The 16,327-nt window shown below is 38.6% G+C and overlaps 1 protein-coding gene across 1 annotated transcript; it reads left to right on the forward strand.

Moving 5' to 3' along the window:
* The first annotated feature begins 1,782 nt into the window (after positions 1-1,782).
* Positions 1,783-4,557, forward strand: LOC116189506 (glycolipid transfer protein 3-like). Its single transcript, XM_031519192.1, has 6 exons — positions 1,783-2,055; positions 2,236-2,291; positions 3,347-3,477; positions 3,675-3,810; positions 4,231-4,374; positions 4,504-4,557. Exons 1-6 carry the CDS (start codon positions 1,815-1,817, stop codon positions 4,537-4,539), a joined length of 744 nt encoding a protein of 247 aa, XP_031375052.1. The 5' UTR covers positions 1,783-1,814; the 3' UTR covers positions 4,540-4,557.
* The last annotated feature ends 11,770 nt before the right edge of the window (positions 4,558-16,327 follow it).

Here is a 16,327-nt window from a genome sequence, read left to right on the forward strand (position 1 = left end):
TAACCATGTTGAGTGATAAATCATTTATAAGTATTGGCTTTCCAGCTTTTTTTAGCATCGGACAGAACCAGGAATCAATTTGGTTCCAATAAAAATAGTTTTCCGTACTGGAAAGAAAACTGTCGCACATGCATCAAACATATTTAACCATAGGATTGGTTAAGCAATTAGAGTACGACCAAATTCATGCACCAAACAGCTAGTTATTGGTACATAAATTTGAACCCCGTAAGGGAAAAGTACGTTTATCTTTAGTACTACAAGTTGTGCTTAATTTTTTATTATGTCTTTATATATATATATATATACAACCACTTTTAATTCTCGATCATTTGCAATTTTATTTATTTCCATGATATATACTTTGTTTTTCAATTCTTGTCCTCAATCTTTCGCGTATTTGCTATTTTGGTCCAAATCCCGCATTTTTCATTTATAGTTGCTGACATGAAAATTTTTAAGAAAAATGATCTTTTAAAATTTTAAAATCAAAATACAATAAATATAATTGTTTAAGAAAAAATAAACGGGAGAGAGGGGGCCGGGGTAAGAACCAGAAATGTTATTTTTCTTCCTTTTCATTTTCTCTTGGTGAGATTTTTTTTTTTTCAAGTTACCATAGAGAAATATGAAGTTCCATTAGTGAAGATCGCTTAAACTCTTGATTATAGGTCAAGGGAGATTGCCAATGCATGTGATCTTTTCTATGTTTTTCTCGGTTTTCGATCTAGAGAAACGCAATGTTGCTTGCCATCCAACAGTTTCTGTTGTTCTAGTATTTATTTATTTACTCATTGAAAGAAAGACCAGAGTAGAGATCGTCGGGTTTTATACTAACATGATTTACCGTTGAGGGAGGCGACCAAACCGGAAGGGATGACCCCTGCATAGATGAAGCGAAATGGCGGTAAACACAAGGTCAAACGCTCCATCAATGTCAAAACGGGGCCCCCATACCAACAAAAATGAATTACTGAACAGTGACACTAAGAGAACATAAGAGAACCATTGGCATTGGGACGTGACCAAATTAGTTAGCTTCAAATGTTTCGAAACTTTTTTTATCTTAAATAAGGTTTTGACCTTGAATTTTTGTTAATAGAGAAATTTGTGACTGAAAGAGTTATATCTTAGTAGGCTAATTTGGCTCAAACTTGAATTAGTAGGAGTCTGTGGGGCTTTCGAATACTAAAAAGTGCAAATGGTAAAATAAGAATGGTCGGGATGTCCACTCAAAGGCAAAATAAACTTTTAGTGGGCCAACTTTTACCTATAGTTAGATTATATTTCTTTTAGATAAGTAGTTACACTACATTTGAATAACCCTCACCTCCATAATCTTTCATAATGCGCAATTCAAACAATTCGTTAAGGTTTAAATATTCATCGAAAAATATTTCATGACAAGACCAAACCAACACTTGAAGGGAGATTAGTGACTGTGGATATTTCGTACTCTACCTTGAAAAAACAAAGAAAAAGGATAATAGTAAATAGAGGCAAAGAAAAAGGATAATAGTAAATAGAGATATATGCTCTATATAACGCTCTATACGCTTCTCCTCCATGAGAGAGAGAGAGAGAGAGCGAGTTATAAGCAACAGATTGCATTTGCAAAGTCTCATCTCACCATCACCATTATCATATCATATCTCTATATATCTCTCTATTCTCTCTGTTATCTCTTGCTTTAATCATTAATTTGATTGGACAGAGGAAGAGAAGAGAAGGGAAGAGAGAGAAGAGAGGCAGATCACTTTACTCACACTATATATATATATATCCAACTGAGGGGCGTGTGTGTTGTACTGATCATGAAAAGGAGAAGAGAGATGGAGAAAGCAAGAACTGAGATAAGATCCGCCATTGAAGAGCTCTCCCTGATGGTCAAACTGAACCCTGCCATGGTCAAGCCCAATGATTGCTCTGTCATCCAAGACCATCATGATGATCAACAACATGATCGAGAACAACATCAACATCATGGCCAATCCCATCAAGCTATCCCCACAAGGCCTTTCCTTTCTCTTTGCACCTTGGTTGTTCAAGTTCTTGGTAACTAACTCAATACTTCTTCTTTGTGTTCATGTCTATTAGAATGAATATATTCTCTATGATCGGTTATTACCTTACTTGGTAATAACCGCGTCCACTCACCCATGTTGAGGATGCAAGGTCAGGATGATTCATGTCGTCTTAGAATTTTCCTACCTTACTTGGTGTGGTTTCATGCAGATAAGATAGGCCCGACAATGGCTGTTCTCAGACAAGACATTCATCAGAACATTCAGGTGATCACCATTTTTATTTTATTAAGAGCCGTGCTGCTCACTCTGATTCGGCGCAGCCGAATCACTCGATGTGGGTATTTTTGTAATTACATCAAGAAAGGGCATGTTCGATCGCGTAAGAGCGGATTGGAGGTTTTTCTCGTGAAACTTTTCGCTTATTTTATTAATAAACCAAAAAAGAAAGGTGATACAGACATTTTTTTTTTGTTTCATTACTAGGTTCGAAATTTAAAGGGGATTAAGAAAATGTGTCTTTATATAATTGAATGAACAAAGGCACCGGAAAATGTGAAGTTAGTCGTTCCAAAAAGAGTTCCTACGGAAGTGTTCTCTCATCTTTTGTCTGTTTCTCTTGTTTTATTCTAACCACATGAACATTCTCCCACAATTTTGTTTTTCTGGATAGCACCATGCGTGTCCTGAGTTCATTGGTGAAGATCAATCTTATTTGGATATCACAGTTTAATCCTGAGGACAAGATACGTTTTTCAAACCTTATATTGTAAATGACTTCTGTCAACTGAGCTCAATTTACGATTAACCCTCCTCCCCACGTTTTTATTTTTTTTCTCCACAATCAAGATAGAGGAGACGTGCAACTCCAAGCTATCCTTAACGACGGAAACACCTCGATTATTCCCCATATACTTAAATTGATTATTATAATATAGATATAAAAACTCGCAATTTATCAAATATTAAAAAATTCCTGGTTGTGCCAATTGCAAAGCATGGTTCACAAAGCTTAAGACAAGCCCATAATTTTTTAAGATCTAATGTTTTTGGCCATATATGCTTGTCCCAGCCTCAATCAGTGTAGAGGGTGTTTTCGTCCGACCAGAGATTCATCTGTCCTCTTTCACGCACGCCTACTAGAATTAGATCCTTTTTCTGCTAATACAATATCTTATCCTGTTTCTCGTCTTTTCTTCTTCATACGTGTGATTGCCACATTGGGTAGTTGATTCACTAATAATTGGTTATTGTCTAATTCTAAATTATTTTAAATTAAAATATATACTTTAATTGTTTTATGATTTTTTTATTATGCATAGAGATTGGAGACGGTCTTTGAATCTGAACCATCAAGATACTCGAGCATAGACGAGATATTAAAAATGGAGGCTCATGAAGGCATTGCAAGGAAGACTACGAGCTGTAGCAGAGCGTTTGTCTGGCTGACCAGGTCAAAAAAAATATCTCTAATATTTATAATTATGTGGTTATGGACGTGTCATTTGTCGAGTTCATCGTCAAAACCAACCAATCATATGTTAGTCATAAGATACTATATCATTTTGAAATACGAGGTCATAATCAAGCACTGCTCTTTCTTATTATTTTCTTTTTACTTATGGAATGAATCTGTTTCGTTCGGCGCAGATCGATGGAATTTACTGTGGCTTTGTTACAGAGACTGGCAATGGATCCAGGGCTGAGCATGGAGCAGGCAGTGGAAGACGCGTATGCCGTCACCTTGAAGCCATGGCATGGCTGGATTTCTTCGGCCGCCTTCAGAGTAAATAATTAATATTAATTGCAAATAATTATTTCTCTTTTATTTATCATTATGAATAGTTGAATACACAAATCTGTGAATTAAAAGAGATCTAATTGCTGCAACTCACCTTGGAGCCAATCGACAAAAGCCATCCGTGAAATCTTTCAAATCGGTTAGGAAATTGTTCGAAATTTCTTTTATTGGTTCTAGACTAGGGGTTGTACGATTCCAAAACACGGTATCCCATGTTCCGGTTTATTTATTCTAGTTTTGGTGTACATCTATCTAGCCTGCTTCATGATATACAATGTTCCATGCACCTTTAACCACAGATGGAAGGCAGAGCGAATCGAACTAATATTTGCTCTATCTTGATCCCTTGTTTATTAATACCATTTTATATTGCAGTTAGCTAATAGCATAATACGATGTTTGCAGGTGGCTACGAAATTGGTGCCGGATAACAAAACCTTCATAGACCTCCTCGCGGCGAAAGACCAAAGCCGGGAGAGTCTTGTGGAGGAAATGCAGACATTCATTTCATTACTTGCACCTTTCCTGGAAGAGATCCACTCTGCTTTGGTAACTAGAGCTCCATCAGCACAATTCATTACCTACTAATTAATAAAAAGTTCCCTTCATCTATGGGTACTTGCATCAATTTATCATGCTCGTCTAATCGATTATTTGATTGGCTCTTGGCTTGTGCAGAAACTATACAGCTTGGAGAGGATAAAATCGACTTAAGAAAGTCACATAAATATCCAAAATGTAATAGAGCTCAGTTTATATATAGCTTTTGGTTTCTCTTTTCATCATCCGTCGCTTCTTCTTCTTCTTCTTCTTTGTAAATACTGAACTATAACATAGCCTCTTTATTCAAAATTTAATATGCGGTTTTCCATGTTTTCAAATGGATTCGAACTGCCAACATACTACATGTAAATAACATCCAAGATTGCGTCTCATCAACAGAGAAATATGTGCATGCTCCTCTGCGTATGCTATAACATATTTGGATCAGGTGAGGTTGAAATTTTAGTTTCATCGGTTGCTAGGATTCACAGGATGTTGGGGTTAGGGATGTACTCAACCAAACAATAACGCAGCAATTAATCTTCCTCCCCTACTGGTGTAATCGAGATAGGAACTAATCAAATCAACCAACAAGCAGTAAAGTAAAACAACACCAAGATTTTACGTGGAAAACCCCAATATGGGGAAAAACCACGGGACCAACTCCGAATCAACGATCCACTATGAAGGTTATACAATGTCTTTCATCAAGGGTAAACCCTTGGATCACCAAACTCAAGAGAAACACTCTCTTGGATCACCCAAATACTAAATTCGTCACCCACACACCGGTGGTTCACAAAATCAGCTGAAACAGCACCTACAGAGCTCGAATAGAAATTCTGACCGTTCAGAAGTTAGCCCCACGTGTTGTGAAGCTGCTGTCAAAATTTCGTCCCAATCGGAGTTCGTTTGATGTCCCGATCGAGGTTTGATCTCCAGCTGCGCGCTGCCCCTGTTGAGCAGAATTCTCCTCTGCTCTTCCTCTTCTGCTGCTGTGCTTTCTCTGCTGCCCCTTTGCTGCTGCTCTGCTGCTGCTGCTGCTGCTGCTGCTGCTGCTTCTGCTACCTTCTACTATCTTCTGCTGCCGCTTTGCTATATATATATATATGTGCCAGTTTGCTGAAACAAAAACCCTAATAAAATGGGTTCTTGGGCTTATTAAGGCCCGATAAAAGCCTAATACAATTTGAGCCCAACTTCCTCCAAATTGGAGGGAAGCCCAACACAGGAGTCGTCTACGGACTGCAGTTCGTCTACCAATTGAAATATCACTTGCGGTTCAATACTGTGACCAAAAGCTAGTCTTAAAATGCCAGTGAATAGAGACCATGAAAGCATTGTTGTTGAGAGCCACATGTTATCAAAATTATAATGATTTCCAACGCTTCAAAAGTGAGACCTCTAGGTGCGAAAGCAAATGATTCGGTCCCTGATAGAGCTATCTTTGAAAATCTAAATAATAACTTACCGAGAAGTTTCTTCTTCTTTCGATTAATATTCCCAGAAAAATCTCGGTTCCAGTTCTGTTCCTTCGAACGGAAGTTCCCCAGCCTGCGAACAAGGTCAGCATGATTAGACCAGATAGCTCAATTGAAATCCGGGAACGGTTCATATATGTCTGCCAAGAATAGCTAAACAATGAACCGGTTTTTTAGGCAGTTATTGAGTCCTAAAGTTATTGAGTTATGAAGCCTGAAGTACTGTGAATCCGGGTTGAGATCGGCGATCCAACTAGGGTTTATTCGGCCTATTGGTGATGTAATTAGGGTTTATTCCCTTTATAAACAGTAGTTTATATCTCTTGTAACCCTAACTCAAAAATAGTGATATACCTGGCTTGGCGGCGCCCCCAGACGTACAGAATTACTGACGAACTGGGTAATCAATTCCGTGTGTCCCTTTTGCTTTTTCGTTCATTTGTTTTCTACTATTGTACCTCAGTCGCAATAGAAGTCTCGTTTAAGTCAGCAAGATAGGGTGATGATCACTCAGACTACATCCTCGGAAGCAGCCTGACCACAACCTCAAGAAAGGGTGTACTGTTTCTCCAATGTGAATTGCAGACTGAGATTGCCGTATCTAAGGAAAGACTCACGTCCCCGAAAAAGATAGAGACTCAATTGGATTGAATTTCACGAACACACAATGATCTGAAGTTGTCCGTGTGTAGCCATGGCTCAACATGAAGAGTCAAACTTTTTGTACCACTGCCGAGGTGCTTGCTTAAGCCCATACAAGCTCTTTCTCAGCCTGCACACCAAATGCTCCTTACCTTTAACTCGGAAACCTTCAGGCTGCTCCATATATATTTCTTCCTCCAAGTCACCATGCAGGAAAGCTGTTTTTACATCGAGCTGCTCGATCTCCAAGTTCAGACTAGCTGCCAGTGCGAGAACAACTCGGATCGATGACATCTTGACAACGGCGAGAAGATCTCCTCGAAGTCAACTCCTTTCTTCTGGTTGAAACCTTTTCACTACCAGCCGAGCTTTGTATCGAGGTCGCGAGTTCTCTGTCTTCAACCTGTAGACCCATTTGTTTCTTCAATGCTCTCTTACGTTGCGGTAGCTTCACTAGGTCATACGTGTGATTTTCAAGACAAGGAGTTCATCTCCTCATTCATCGTCCTTCAACCAGTGCTCCTTGTGCCATGTGCCATAGCTTCTCATAGCACTCAGGTTCTCCTCCGTCAGTCAGTAGCACATACTCATGAGGTGGATATCTTGTAGATGGTCGTCTTATTCTATCAGATTGTCTAGGTAGATCTGCAGGCTCTAACTGTAACTGCGAGCCTGTATCATCCGTAGTCACATCATCATCTACCTGAGGAATCTCACCCCCAGTCGTGGTTTCTTCATACTCACCAGGTAACTCTTCCACTGGATGCTCTACATCAACCGGTACAGGAATAGAGATCTCGTGAGGATTGTCTGCTCTGGCCTTCTCTAACTTTTGCAAATCCTCGATTGTCTGGTCCTCAAAGAAGACAACATCCCTACTCCTGATGATCTTCTTGCTATCAGGTCCCAAAGCCTGTACCCGAACTCTCATTGTGCATAACCCAAGAAGTGCACTGTTTTGCCTTGGCATCAAGTTTTGATCTTTCATCTCGAGGAATGTGAACAGATGCCCTGCACCCGAAGACTCTGAGATGCTTGTATGATACTTTCTTGCCGGTCCACACCTGCTGGGGTACATCTCCATCAAGTGCAACTGACGGTGTAAGATTAATAAGATCAACCGCTGACCATCATTCCTCGCCCACGAAAGGCTTAGACAGTTTTCGCCTGAGAAAGCATACAACGAACTCTCTCAACAATTGTGCGGTTCATTCTCTCTGCAAGCCCGTCTTCTGTTGTGTGTACTCTTCGGTCTTGTCTTCTCAAGTTTGGATACCGTGAGTCCTGCAATAGTTCTCGAAAGGACCCCTATACTCACACCATTATCAGCTCTGACACATTTTCAGTTTCATGCCCGTTTCTCTTTCCACTGCTACATGGAAGTTTCTTGAAAATCTCAGTCACCTGATCTTTAGTTTTCATAGGGTAAGCCCAAACTTTCCTGGTGTGATCATCTATAAATGTCACAAAAATAGAGAGCACCACCAAGAGATCTATCCGACATAAAACAAACATCTGTATGCACAAGATCAAGTATATGATGGCATCTAGAGGGACGACTTCTAACAAAAGAAACTCTCCTCTGCTTACCAGCTAAACAGTGATCACAGGTGCTCAAGTGCATACCTTTAATGGGCAAAGACTGCTTTCTAGCAAGAATTTGAATACCTTTTCTCACTGATATGCCCAAGTCTCCTATGCCATAGCTCGATAGGATAATCCTCAACACATTAACCTGACCGGAGTTTGTGTCTGGCACGCAGCCTGTAGAGAGTGTCGGTCTTCTGACCCCGTCCACAATCAACGAACCCTTGGAGAGCTTCCATCTCCCATTGCTGAATTCATTACTGTAGCCTTCATCATCAAGTTGACCCGTCGAGATTAGGTTAAGGCGAATTTCTGGAACATGCCTCACCTTCTTCAAAACAACTTGCAGCCAAGCTCGGTCTCTAGACAGACATCACCAATACCGACAATCTTGCATGATTGTCCATTCCCCATTCTCACATAACCATAGTCCCCGGTAGTGTAAGATGAAAAGAAATCCCGATGAGGAGTGACATGAACGAGGCACCCTGTATCTGCAACCCAGGTAGAGTCCTGACATGTGAAATTCACATAAGCTTCATCACAAAAATGATGTAGGTCTCTCCTCATCACATGCCACTGCTGTAGTGCCTTCTTCCTTCTTGCTCTCACACCGTTGCCATTCTGATTTTTCTTCAGAGCTCTACACTCCCTTTTGTAGTGTCCCTCTTTTCCACAGTGATAGCAAGTGACCACTTTCCTCGTCTTCGACTTGATCTGCCCCTCGATTTGCCACGTGAGTTACTATGCTTGGAGAGAAATTTCTGCTTTGACTCTCCCCCGTTGTTCAGTAACCAAAGCTTCAGACTGAATGGAAATTCCCGTGCCTTCCTTCTAGTCTCCTCATTAAATAAACTGTCTGTCACCATAGCCAGAACTCCCTAAAAGGGTAATATTATCTCCTGCAACTCATCGGGTAATATTATCTCCAGGTCGTCAACTGGTTAATAATATCCTGGAAATTACTCATGTGCGCAGCCATATCACCTCCATCCTGAAACGAAGATGAACCAGCTTCTTCACGAGGAATGCTTTATTTTGCGGTGTCTTACTCGCATAGAGATTTGTCAATTTATCCCACAAAGCTTTTGCATTTGTCTCCTGAGCAACATGATGATAAATACTATTGTCTATCCACTGCCGAATCAAACCAATAGTCTTCCGATTTGTGCGTTCCCAAGCCTTGTCATCCTTATCTTTGGGTTTCGCGGAATCCCCTTCAATAGGATCGTACAAATCCCTGCAAAATAGAAGATCCTCCATCCGAGACTTTCATATAGAGTAGTTGGTTGCATTCAACTTGAACATAGATCCTGTAGACTCCTCCATCTCGAAAACACCGAAAAAACTCAAACTTCTCTAACCCGAAGCTCTGATACCACTTGTTGGGGTTAGGGATGTACTCAACCAAACAATAACGCAGCAATTAATCTTCCTCCCCTACTGGTGTAATCGAGATAGGAACTAATCAAATCAACCAACAAGCAGTAAAGTAAAACAACACCAAGAATTTTACGTGGAAAACCCCAATGTGGGGAAAAACCACGGGACCAACTCCGAATCAACGATCCACTATGAAGGTTATACAATGTCTTTCATCAAGGGTAAACCCTTGGATCACCAAACTCAAGAGAAACACTCTCTTGGATCACCCAAATACTAAATTCGTCACCCACACGGGTGGTTCACAAAATCAGCTGAAACAGCACCTACAGAGCTCGAATAGAAATTCTGACCGTTCAGAAGTTAGCCCCACGTGTTGTGAAGCTGCTGTCAAAATTTCGTCCCAATCGGAGTTCGTTTGATGTCCCGATCGAGGTTTGATCTCCAGCTGCGCGCTGCCCCTGTTGAGCAGAATTCTCCTCTGCTCTTCCTCTGTTCTGCTGTGCTGTTCTGCTGCCCCTTTGCTGCTGCTGTTCTGCCGCTGCGGCTGCTGCTGCTGCTACTGCTGCTGCCGCTATATATATATATATGTGCCAGTTCTTGGGCTTATTAAGGCCCGATAAAAGCCTAATACAATTTGAGCCCAACTTCCTCCAAATTGGAGGGAAGCCCAACACAGGAGTCGTCTACGGACTGCAGTTCGTCTACCAATTGAAATATCACTTGCGGTTCAATACTGTGACCAAAAGCTAGTCTTAAAATGCCAGTGAATAGAGACCATGAAAGCATTGTTGTTGAGAGCCACATGTTATCAAAATTATAATGATTTCCAACGCTTCAAAAGTGAGACCTCTAGGTGCGAAAGCAAATGATTCGGTCCCTGATAGAGCTATCTTTGAAAATCTAATAACTTACCGAGAAGTTTCTTCTTCTTTCGATTAATATTCCCAGAAAAATCTCGGTTCCAGTTCTGTTCCTTCGAACGGAAGTTCCCCAGCCTGCGAACAAGGTCAGCATGATTAGACCAGATAGCTCAATTGAAATCCGGGAACGGTTCATATATGTCTGCCAAGAATAGCTAAACAATGAACCGGTTTTTTAGGCAGTTATTGAGTCCTAAAGTTATTGAGTTATGAAGCCTGAAGTACTGTGAATCCGGGTTGAGATCGGCGATCCAACTAGGGTTTATTCGGCCTATTGGTGATGTAATTAGGGTTTATTCCCTTTATAAACAGTAGTTTATATCTCTTGTAACCCTAACTCAAAAATAGTGATATACCTGGCTTGGCGGCGCCCCCAGACGTAGTCAGAATTACTGACGAACTGGGTAATCAATTCCGTGTGTCCCTTTTGCTTTTTCGTTCATATTGTTTTCTACTATTGTACCTCAGTCGCAATAGAAGTCTCGTTTAAGTCAGCAAGATAGGGTGATGATCACTCAGACTACATCCTCGGAAGCAGCCTGACCACAACCTCAAGAAAGGGTGTACTGTTCTCCAATGTGAATTGCAGACTGAGATTGCCGTATCTAAGGAAAGACTCACGTCCCCGAAAAAGATAGAGACTCAATTGGATTGAATGGAGCTCCACTGTGTCTTTCATCTTTAGAGGTAACGTGATATCCCCTGTAACGAGCCACCGTCCGGACTTCGGAACAAAGTAAAGGGCAATGGACCGTAAAATATTCCGAAGTTCTTAGTTAATTCTAGTTCAATTTATACCTAATCATGCTCACTATCGGTGCACGATCCTTTAACCTTAAGCTTGGAGCAAAATAAGGACCCGCTTATCATACCGAATACCATAAGAAATGAATTCTAGATAACAGCAGATCAATCATCCGGTATGTTCATTGGGTCCTTCTCCAGCTGCTCAATATCACCGCGACACGCAATCAGCGACTGTCTCATGCTAGAATTTCCATGTTCATAAGGGAATGAAAAAAAGATGATTTCGAATTCTAGACTAGTACCTTGGGACCTCAGGAGCCTTTTTCTGATATTATTTCTTTCTTTGTATGCTTCTCAGAGTGGCGTTGTACATGGATTCCTCAATCCCGAAACCTACTCGCACACGACCTTAGTCATGTTGGTTTCATCTCGAACTTTGATGCCTTTTGCTTGTTTGACGGATACCTGTGTACTTTTTCTTTTTCTTTTTTTTGCTCGAAAGTTAATGAATGTTTCATTGATGATAAAAAACGGATATAATGAGAAAATGTCCAAGAGGGTATATTACATAGCTCGAAAAAAATAGCAGGTCCACCTAAATCTCTACAAAGGGAGATACAAGTGACTAAAGCACATCAAGTAATAATATGTACAATTGTAGAGATCATTCCAGATTCCATAATTTGTTCTCAACCTCTTTCGACTAAACTCTATATGGACCCTAGTGAGGAAGCAGAGCATCAAGCAGTCTATATAAAGACTGCTTCACAGGGAAGCAGAGTCAAGAGGAGTCTTGGTCCGGTATCTTGCGCAGGAACCCTCTACCGATCACACCTCTAGAACAAATCAAACAACCAAAATCCTAAACAACCAAATTCCTAAACATTCAAATCCGCGATAGCCTAACTAATCAAAATCAGTTAAACTATCAAATCAAAGCACCAAGCTTCCTTGATTGGTACAAACCAGCAAATGTTATCCGGGAGCCAAAACCTGTACAAACCAACAAAAAAATGAGCGTAGCCACAAAAGGTCGGTTGTGCAGACAGTTGATAAGATTGATTGTGCTAGTAGTATGATCATTTGAGTAGAGGGCGGGAATTCCATCGCATGGGCGATGGCTATAGTCTGCAGAATAGAAGCCGCCATCTATAATGGGAGAGTCGGACAGATAGGGAGGCAAGGGAGGATGTCATCTCTATGCCATTAGAGCCATCGGTCATGAATGTGCGATGAGTTGGGTTGAATAATGGGTTCGGGTCGGCTGGATTGGTTTGGGTTGGGCATTCGGGTTAGGCAGGGCGCGTGGGCTATCTTCCTTCTCCTTTACATGTTCCTCGGAGATGGTGAGGGCGTGACCTTGGCGGGGAGCGGGAAACTACTCCATCGGGCGACACCTCAACTCATCGCCAGAAATGAGGAGGAGGGGGGCCGCTGCGACCTCCGAGGCGCCATCCACACAATCTCTGAATCAAATTTGAGGACGGAGGACAGAGATGTCGAGACAACCAACAACCCCAAGGACCATAGTACAGAGATGTTCGAACTAACGAGGCTAAGCTGCCCAACAAACCGATATTAGGTTTTGTTTGGGAATGAAGCAATATTTTTTACTCTTCTTCATTTATCTTCAAATCAAAAACACAATTACTTTTTTCTTCAGTTTTTTTATTTTAACTACCATTTAATTCAATTTTTAATACTAAATTCTGCCGACTATTCATTAATTTTTTCACAATTTAACACAATCATTATTTTTAAATTTTCTCCCTCCAACTTATTATTATAACCAAATTATATATATATATATATATATATAGTTGGAATAAAGTTGAGTTTTTTCCAAACAAGAACTAAGAATCCCACCGGAGTTTCTTCGCATATCAGATGGAGGTGACAGTCGGCGGGTCCAGTGGAGGAGCGTTGGACCCGCGCCGTCCGAAGTTGGAGATCACCAAGCGAAAGAGCAAGGCCCGTGACCGGACGTGCCCGGACGAAGCTAGACGCGCAGGCGGCTCAAACTTGGGTTTTTTGGGGGAGATAGGAGTGAAGGGTACCCCTGTACTTCACGGAAACACGCTATTAGAGCTTTGAGAAGAGTAAAAGAAAAGGCCTGATGGCAGGCTTACATCAGTTTACTGTTTATGGTAGTATCTATTTTCCCATCTAATCTTCCAAGGGAAAGTATCATTTTGTTGTTCCTTTTATAAGAATTGTCATTAAGTAACCAATTATATAACTTCTGCCGAAATTAAGGAATTGTTTGAGATGAGTGAAATTTGTGGCACGCCACTATACACCCTACAATATTTCAACCAATAGAAATTATCCTTTTTCCTTACTCCAAAGCTATAACTTATTATATGGCTCGACTTAGAATTATGAGATTGGAAATGACCCATTTGATTAGGTATATGGGTAAATTGACTCTATAAGTTTTATATTGTGTTCACTTCCATCCCGAAAGGCCAACCTTTGGTAACTTGTCCACCAATTCAACTTTTGATCCTAAGTTTAAGATACTTCCAACTTGGCTAAGATAGAATTTGGTTTTCTACAATATTACCACGAGGTGCCCGAGGCTAATCACACAAGTCTCAGTTTTCTCCTGTTTATGAGGTATTTCCAGTGAGATCGTATTTCCAGTGAGATCGACTCCCTAAATTGCGAATTTGCATTCCCTATCCTCGTCTCCTCCTGTTCCTTTAACCTCGAGCTAACATGTATTAAGGTAAAAAAAATCAGGGACCTGTAATTTTTCTTGAATATATATAGAAACACATATGATATTCCTCTTTCTTTTTCTTTGATCTATCGTCCACGGCACAAAGTAATAAATTAAAGATTGATGTAGATAAATTTTCAAAATATCATACAAGCGAAAAATTAAAATCTCACTTTTTAATAATAAAATTAATAACATATTAGATAAAAGTAAAAAATAATTCTAGATAATAAATATTATGTTCAAAAAAATATTAAAACATCAAATATAAGAAATGACAGAAAATTTATAAAATTCTAGAGAATACCCAAAAAAGCCAAAAAATTACGAGAACAACTAAAAGAATAAATAATATAAAATACAGAAAATATAAAAGATAAACACTAAAGGAGAATTCTAAATAAATTAAAATGCAATTGAAAATGAAATAAAATGCAGAAAAGAAAACAATAAAATACAAAAATAGAAATATTAGAAAATTCTGGATATTTCATGTTTTCATTTACTCGTGAAACGTTAGAAAATTTGGAATAATCTAAAATAAGTGAAAAGCTTTGAAATGTTAAAAATTTATAGCTGAACCAAAATGAGTGAAAATTTAGAGATAAAACACCTCCTTGTTTGCTAACTCCGAAACTCCCTAAACTTATATATCTTTGGTTGCTTCCATTTAGTTTCTCCCTTAGTCTCTGCACCGATATTTATTTCATTTTCTTTCTTTTCTCGATGGAAAGAGGAGAGGAAGGTAACAGGGCGTCAGACATAGAATGAAGGAGAAGCCCAAAGGGGAACCGATAACACTATATATAAATTCAAAGAAAGTTGGAGCCACTAGACATGATAGGTCTTTTTTTTAATCTGTTTAAAACTTCATTTATTTTTAATTAATTATATTATTTTGAATTTACTAACTTTTATTTTATTTTATGAATTTCGATTTTCCATGAGCTTTTGAATATTTCTCCATTCGTGGTAATTTTCTGGACTTCAAAAAATTTTCCCTCTTTTTTTGAATTTTCATTTTATTTCTTGATTGCATTTTTTATTTCTCTGATTTTTTTTACTTCTAACCTTTTGAAGTTATTCTGAAATTTATTTTACTTCATTTTTTTAAAAAGAAAGATTTTGGATATTCTTTTAATCTTTCCAAGTTTTAGTCTTTTTTTTTACTTTTACATATTTTCCTAATATCTTGTATTTAGTTTTTCAATTTTTATTAATTTTATATTATTTTCTTTTTAATCTTTTTAGAAAAACTTTCTTACTTTTTGTCTTGCATTTTTATTTCTTAATTACATTTTTAATTTTCAGCATTCTATTTTTATTTTTAATTGCATTTTAATTTTTAGCTATCTTTTAGTTTTTATTTTTATATTTTCTGAATCTTATGTTATTTATATTTTATTTTTGGTTGTTCTTGCAATTATTTATTTATCTTTTACCTTTTTACTTTTATGAATTTTTTGTAATATCTCATATTTAGACGATTCATATTTTCTTTATTTCTGGTTTAATTTAATGAAATATAAAAATAATATTGAAAAGTTAAAAAAAAAAAGTGGTATTAGCCGGTATAGGTCCTCCATCACCTCTCGACGCCCCCACGCTCACTCTAATACAAAGGTAGAGAATGGGGATGTAAAGTGTATCTTAATGCCGGCCAACACTACCTCAGATGAGGTCGGAAACGGCCATTGAGCCCATTGGCGACTAGTACCATGATTCCCACCTTCATTCTTTCTATTGCTCATTTCATTTAATTTGATTATTACTTTTTGTCTTCTTTAGTTTTAATGTTAATTTTTATTTGTATAATGCATTTTTTAAAAAGATTATGAATGAAGAAACTTAACGAAATTAGAGTTGGCTAAACGAAATTATTTTAAAGAGTGCATAGTCCATTTTTTTCTCTTTTTCAAATTAACCCAAAAGGAAACTGAAAATTAGACTAATGGCTTAGTTTGTTACTCTTGTACTTTCTTCACTCTATTGTGACTGGAAATAATTACCTAAGGATCAGTCGGGCGTATAATATGTTTTACCATTTATTCCAGCTCAATCGGGCTGATGAACAAGTAATAATATGTTCATCTGAAAAGCGACAACCGGTATAGCACTAACGTTGTCATATTACATTGTTAAACATTCAATTAGGTTGATAGTTTAAGACTGACAGTTGAAGTCCTACATGTTTGAACAAACCCAAATGTAGCACGAAGGGAGTTTATATCCGTTTATGTTGAAATTGAATCATCGAAAAATCGAGTCCAGAAAATTTTTTAAATTTATTTTTTGAAAGGATATTGAATGTCAATATCATTTAAATCTATCATTGTTAATACGAAAAATTATTAGAAAATAATCTTTATTTGACTCAAACTTTTAAGTCAATCCCACCCAACAGCATACTTTCCAATTCCAGGGCTGTATAAATATTCCTCCTTCTAACGCTTAACTGCCACCCACAATCC

Source organism: Punica granatum, chromosome 8 (genome assembly GCF_007655135.1).
Source record: "Punica granatum isolate Tunisia-2019 chromosome 8, ASM765513v2, whole genome shotgun sequence".
In the NCBI taxonomy this organism is placed as follows: domain Eukaryota; kingdom Viridiplantae; phylum Streptophyta; class Magnoliopsida; order Myrtales; family Lythraceae; genus Punica; species Punica granatum.

Bases quoted from the DNA above. Each gene is read 5' to 3' on its own strand.
- LOC116189506 (XM_031519192.1), top strand. From the start codon at position 1,815: ATGAAAAGGAGAAGAGAGATGGAGAAAGCAAGAACTGAGATAAGATCC. The intron at 3,478-3,674 runs GTCAAAAAAAAT...CGTTCGGCGCAG, and splicing joins GCGTTTGTCTGGCTGACCAG to ATCGATGGAATTTACTGTGG. The intron at 3,811-4,230 runs GTAAATAATTAA...CGATGTTTGCAG, and splicing joins TTTCTTCGGCCGCCTTCAGA to GTGGCTACGAAATTGGTGCC.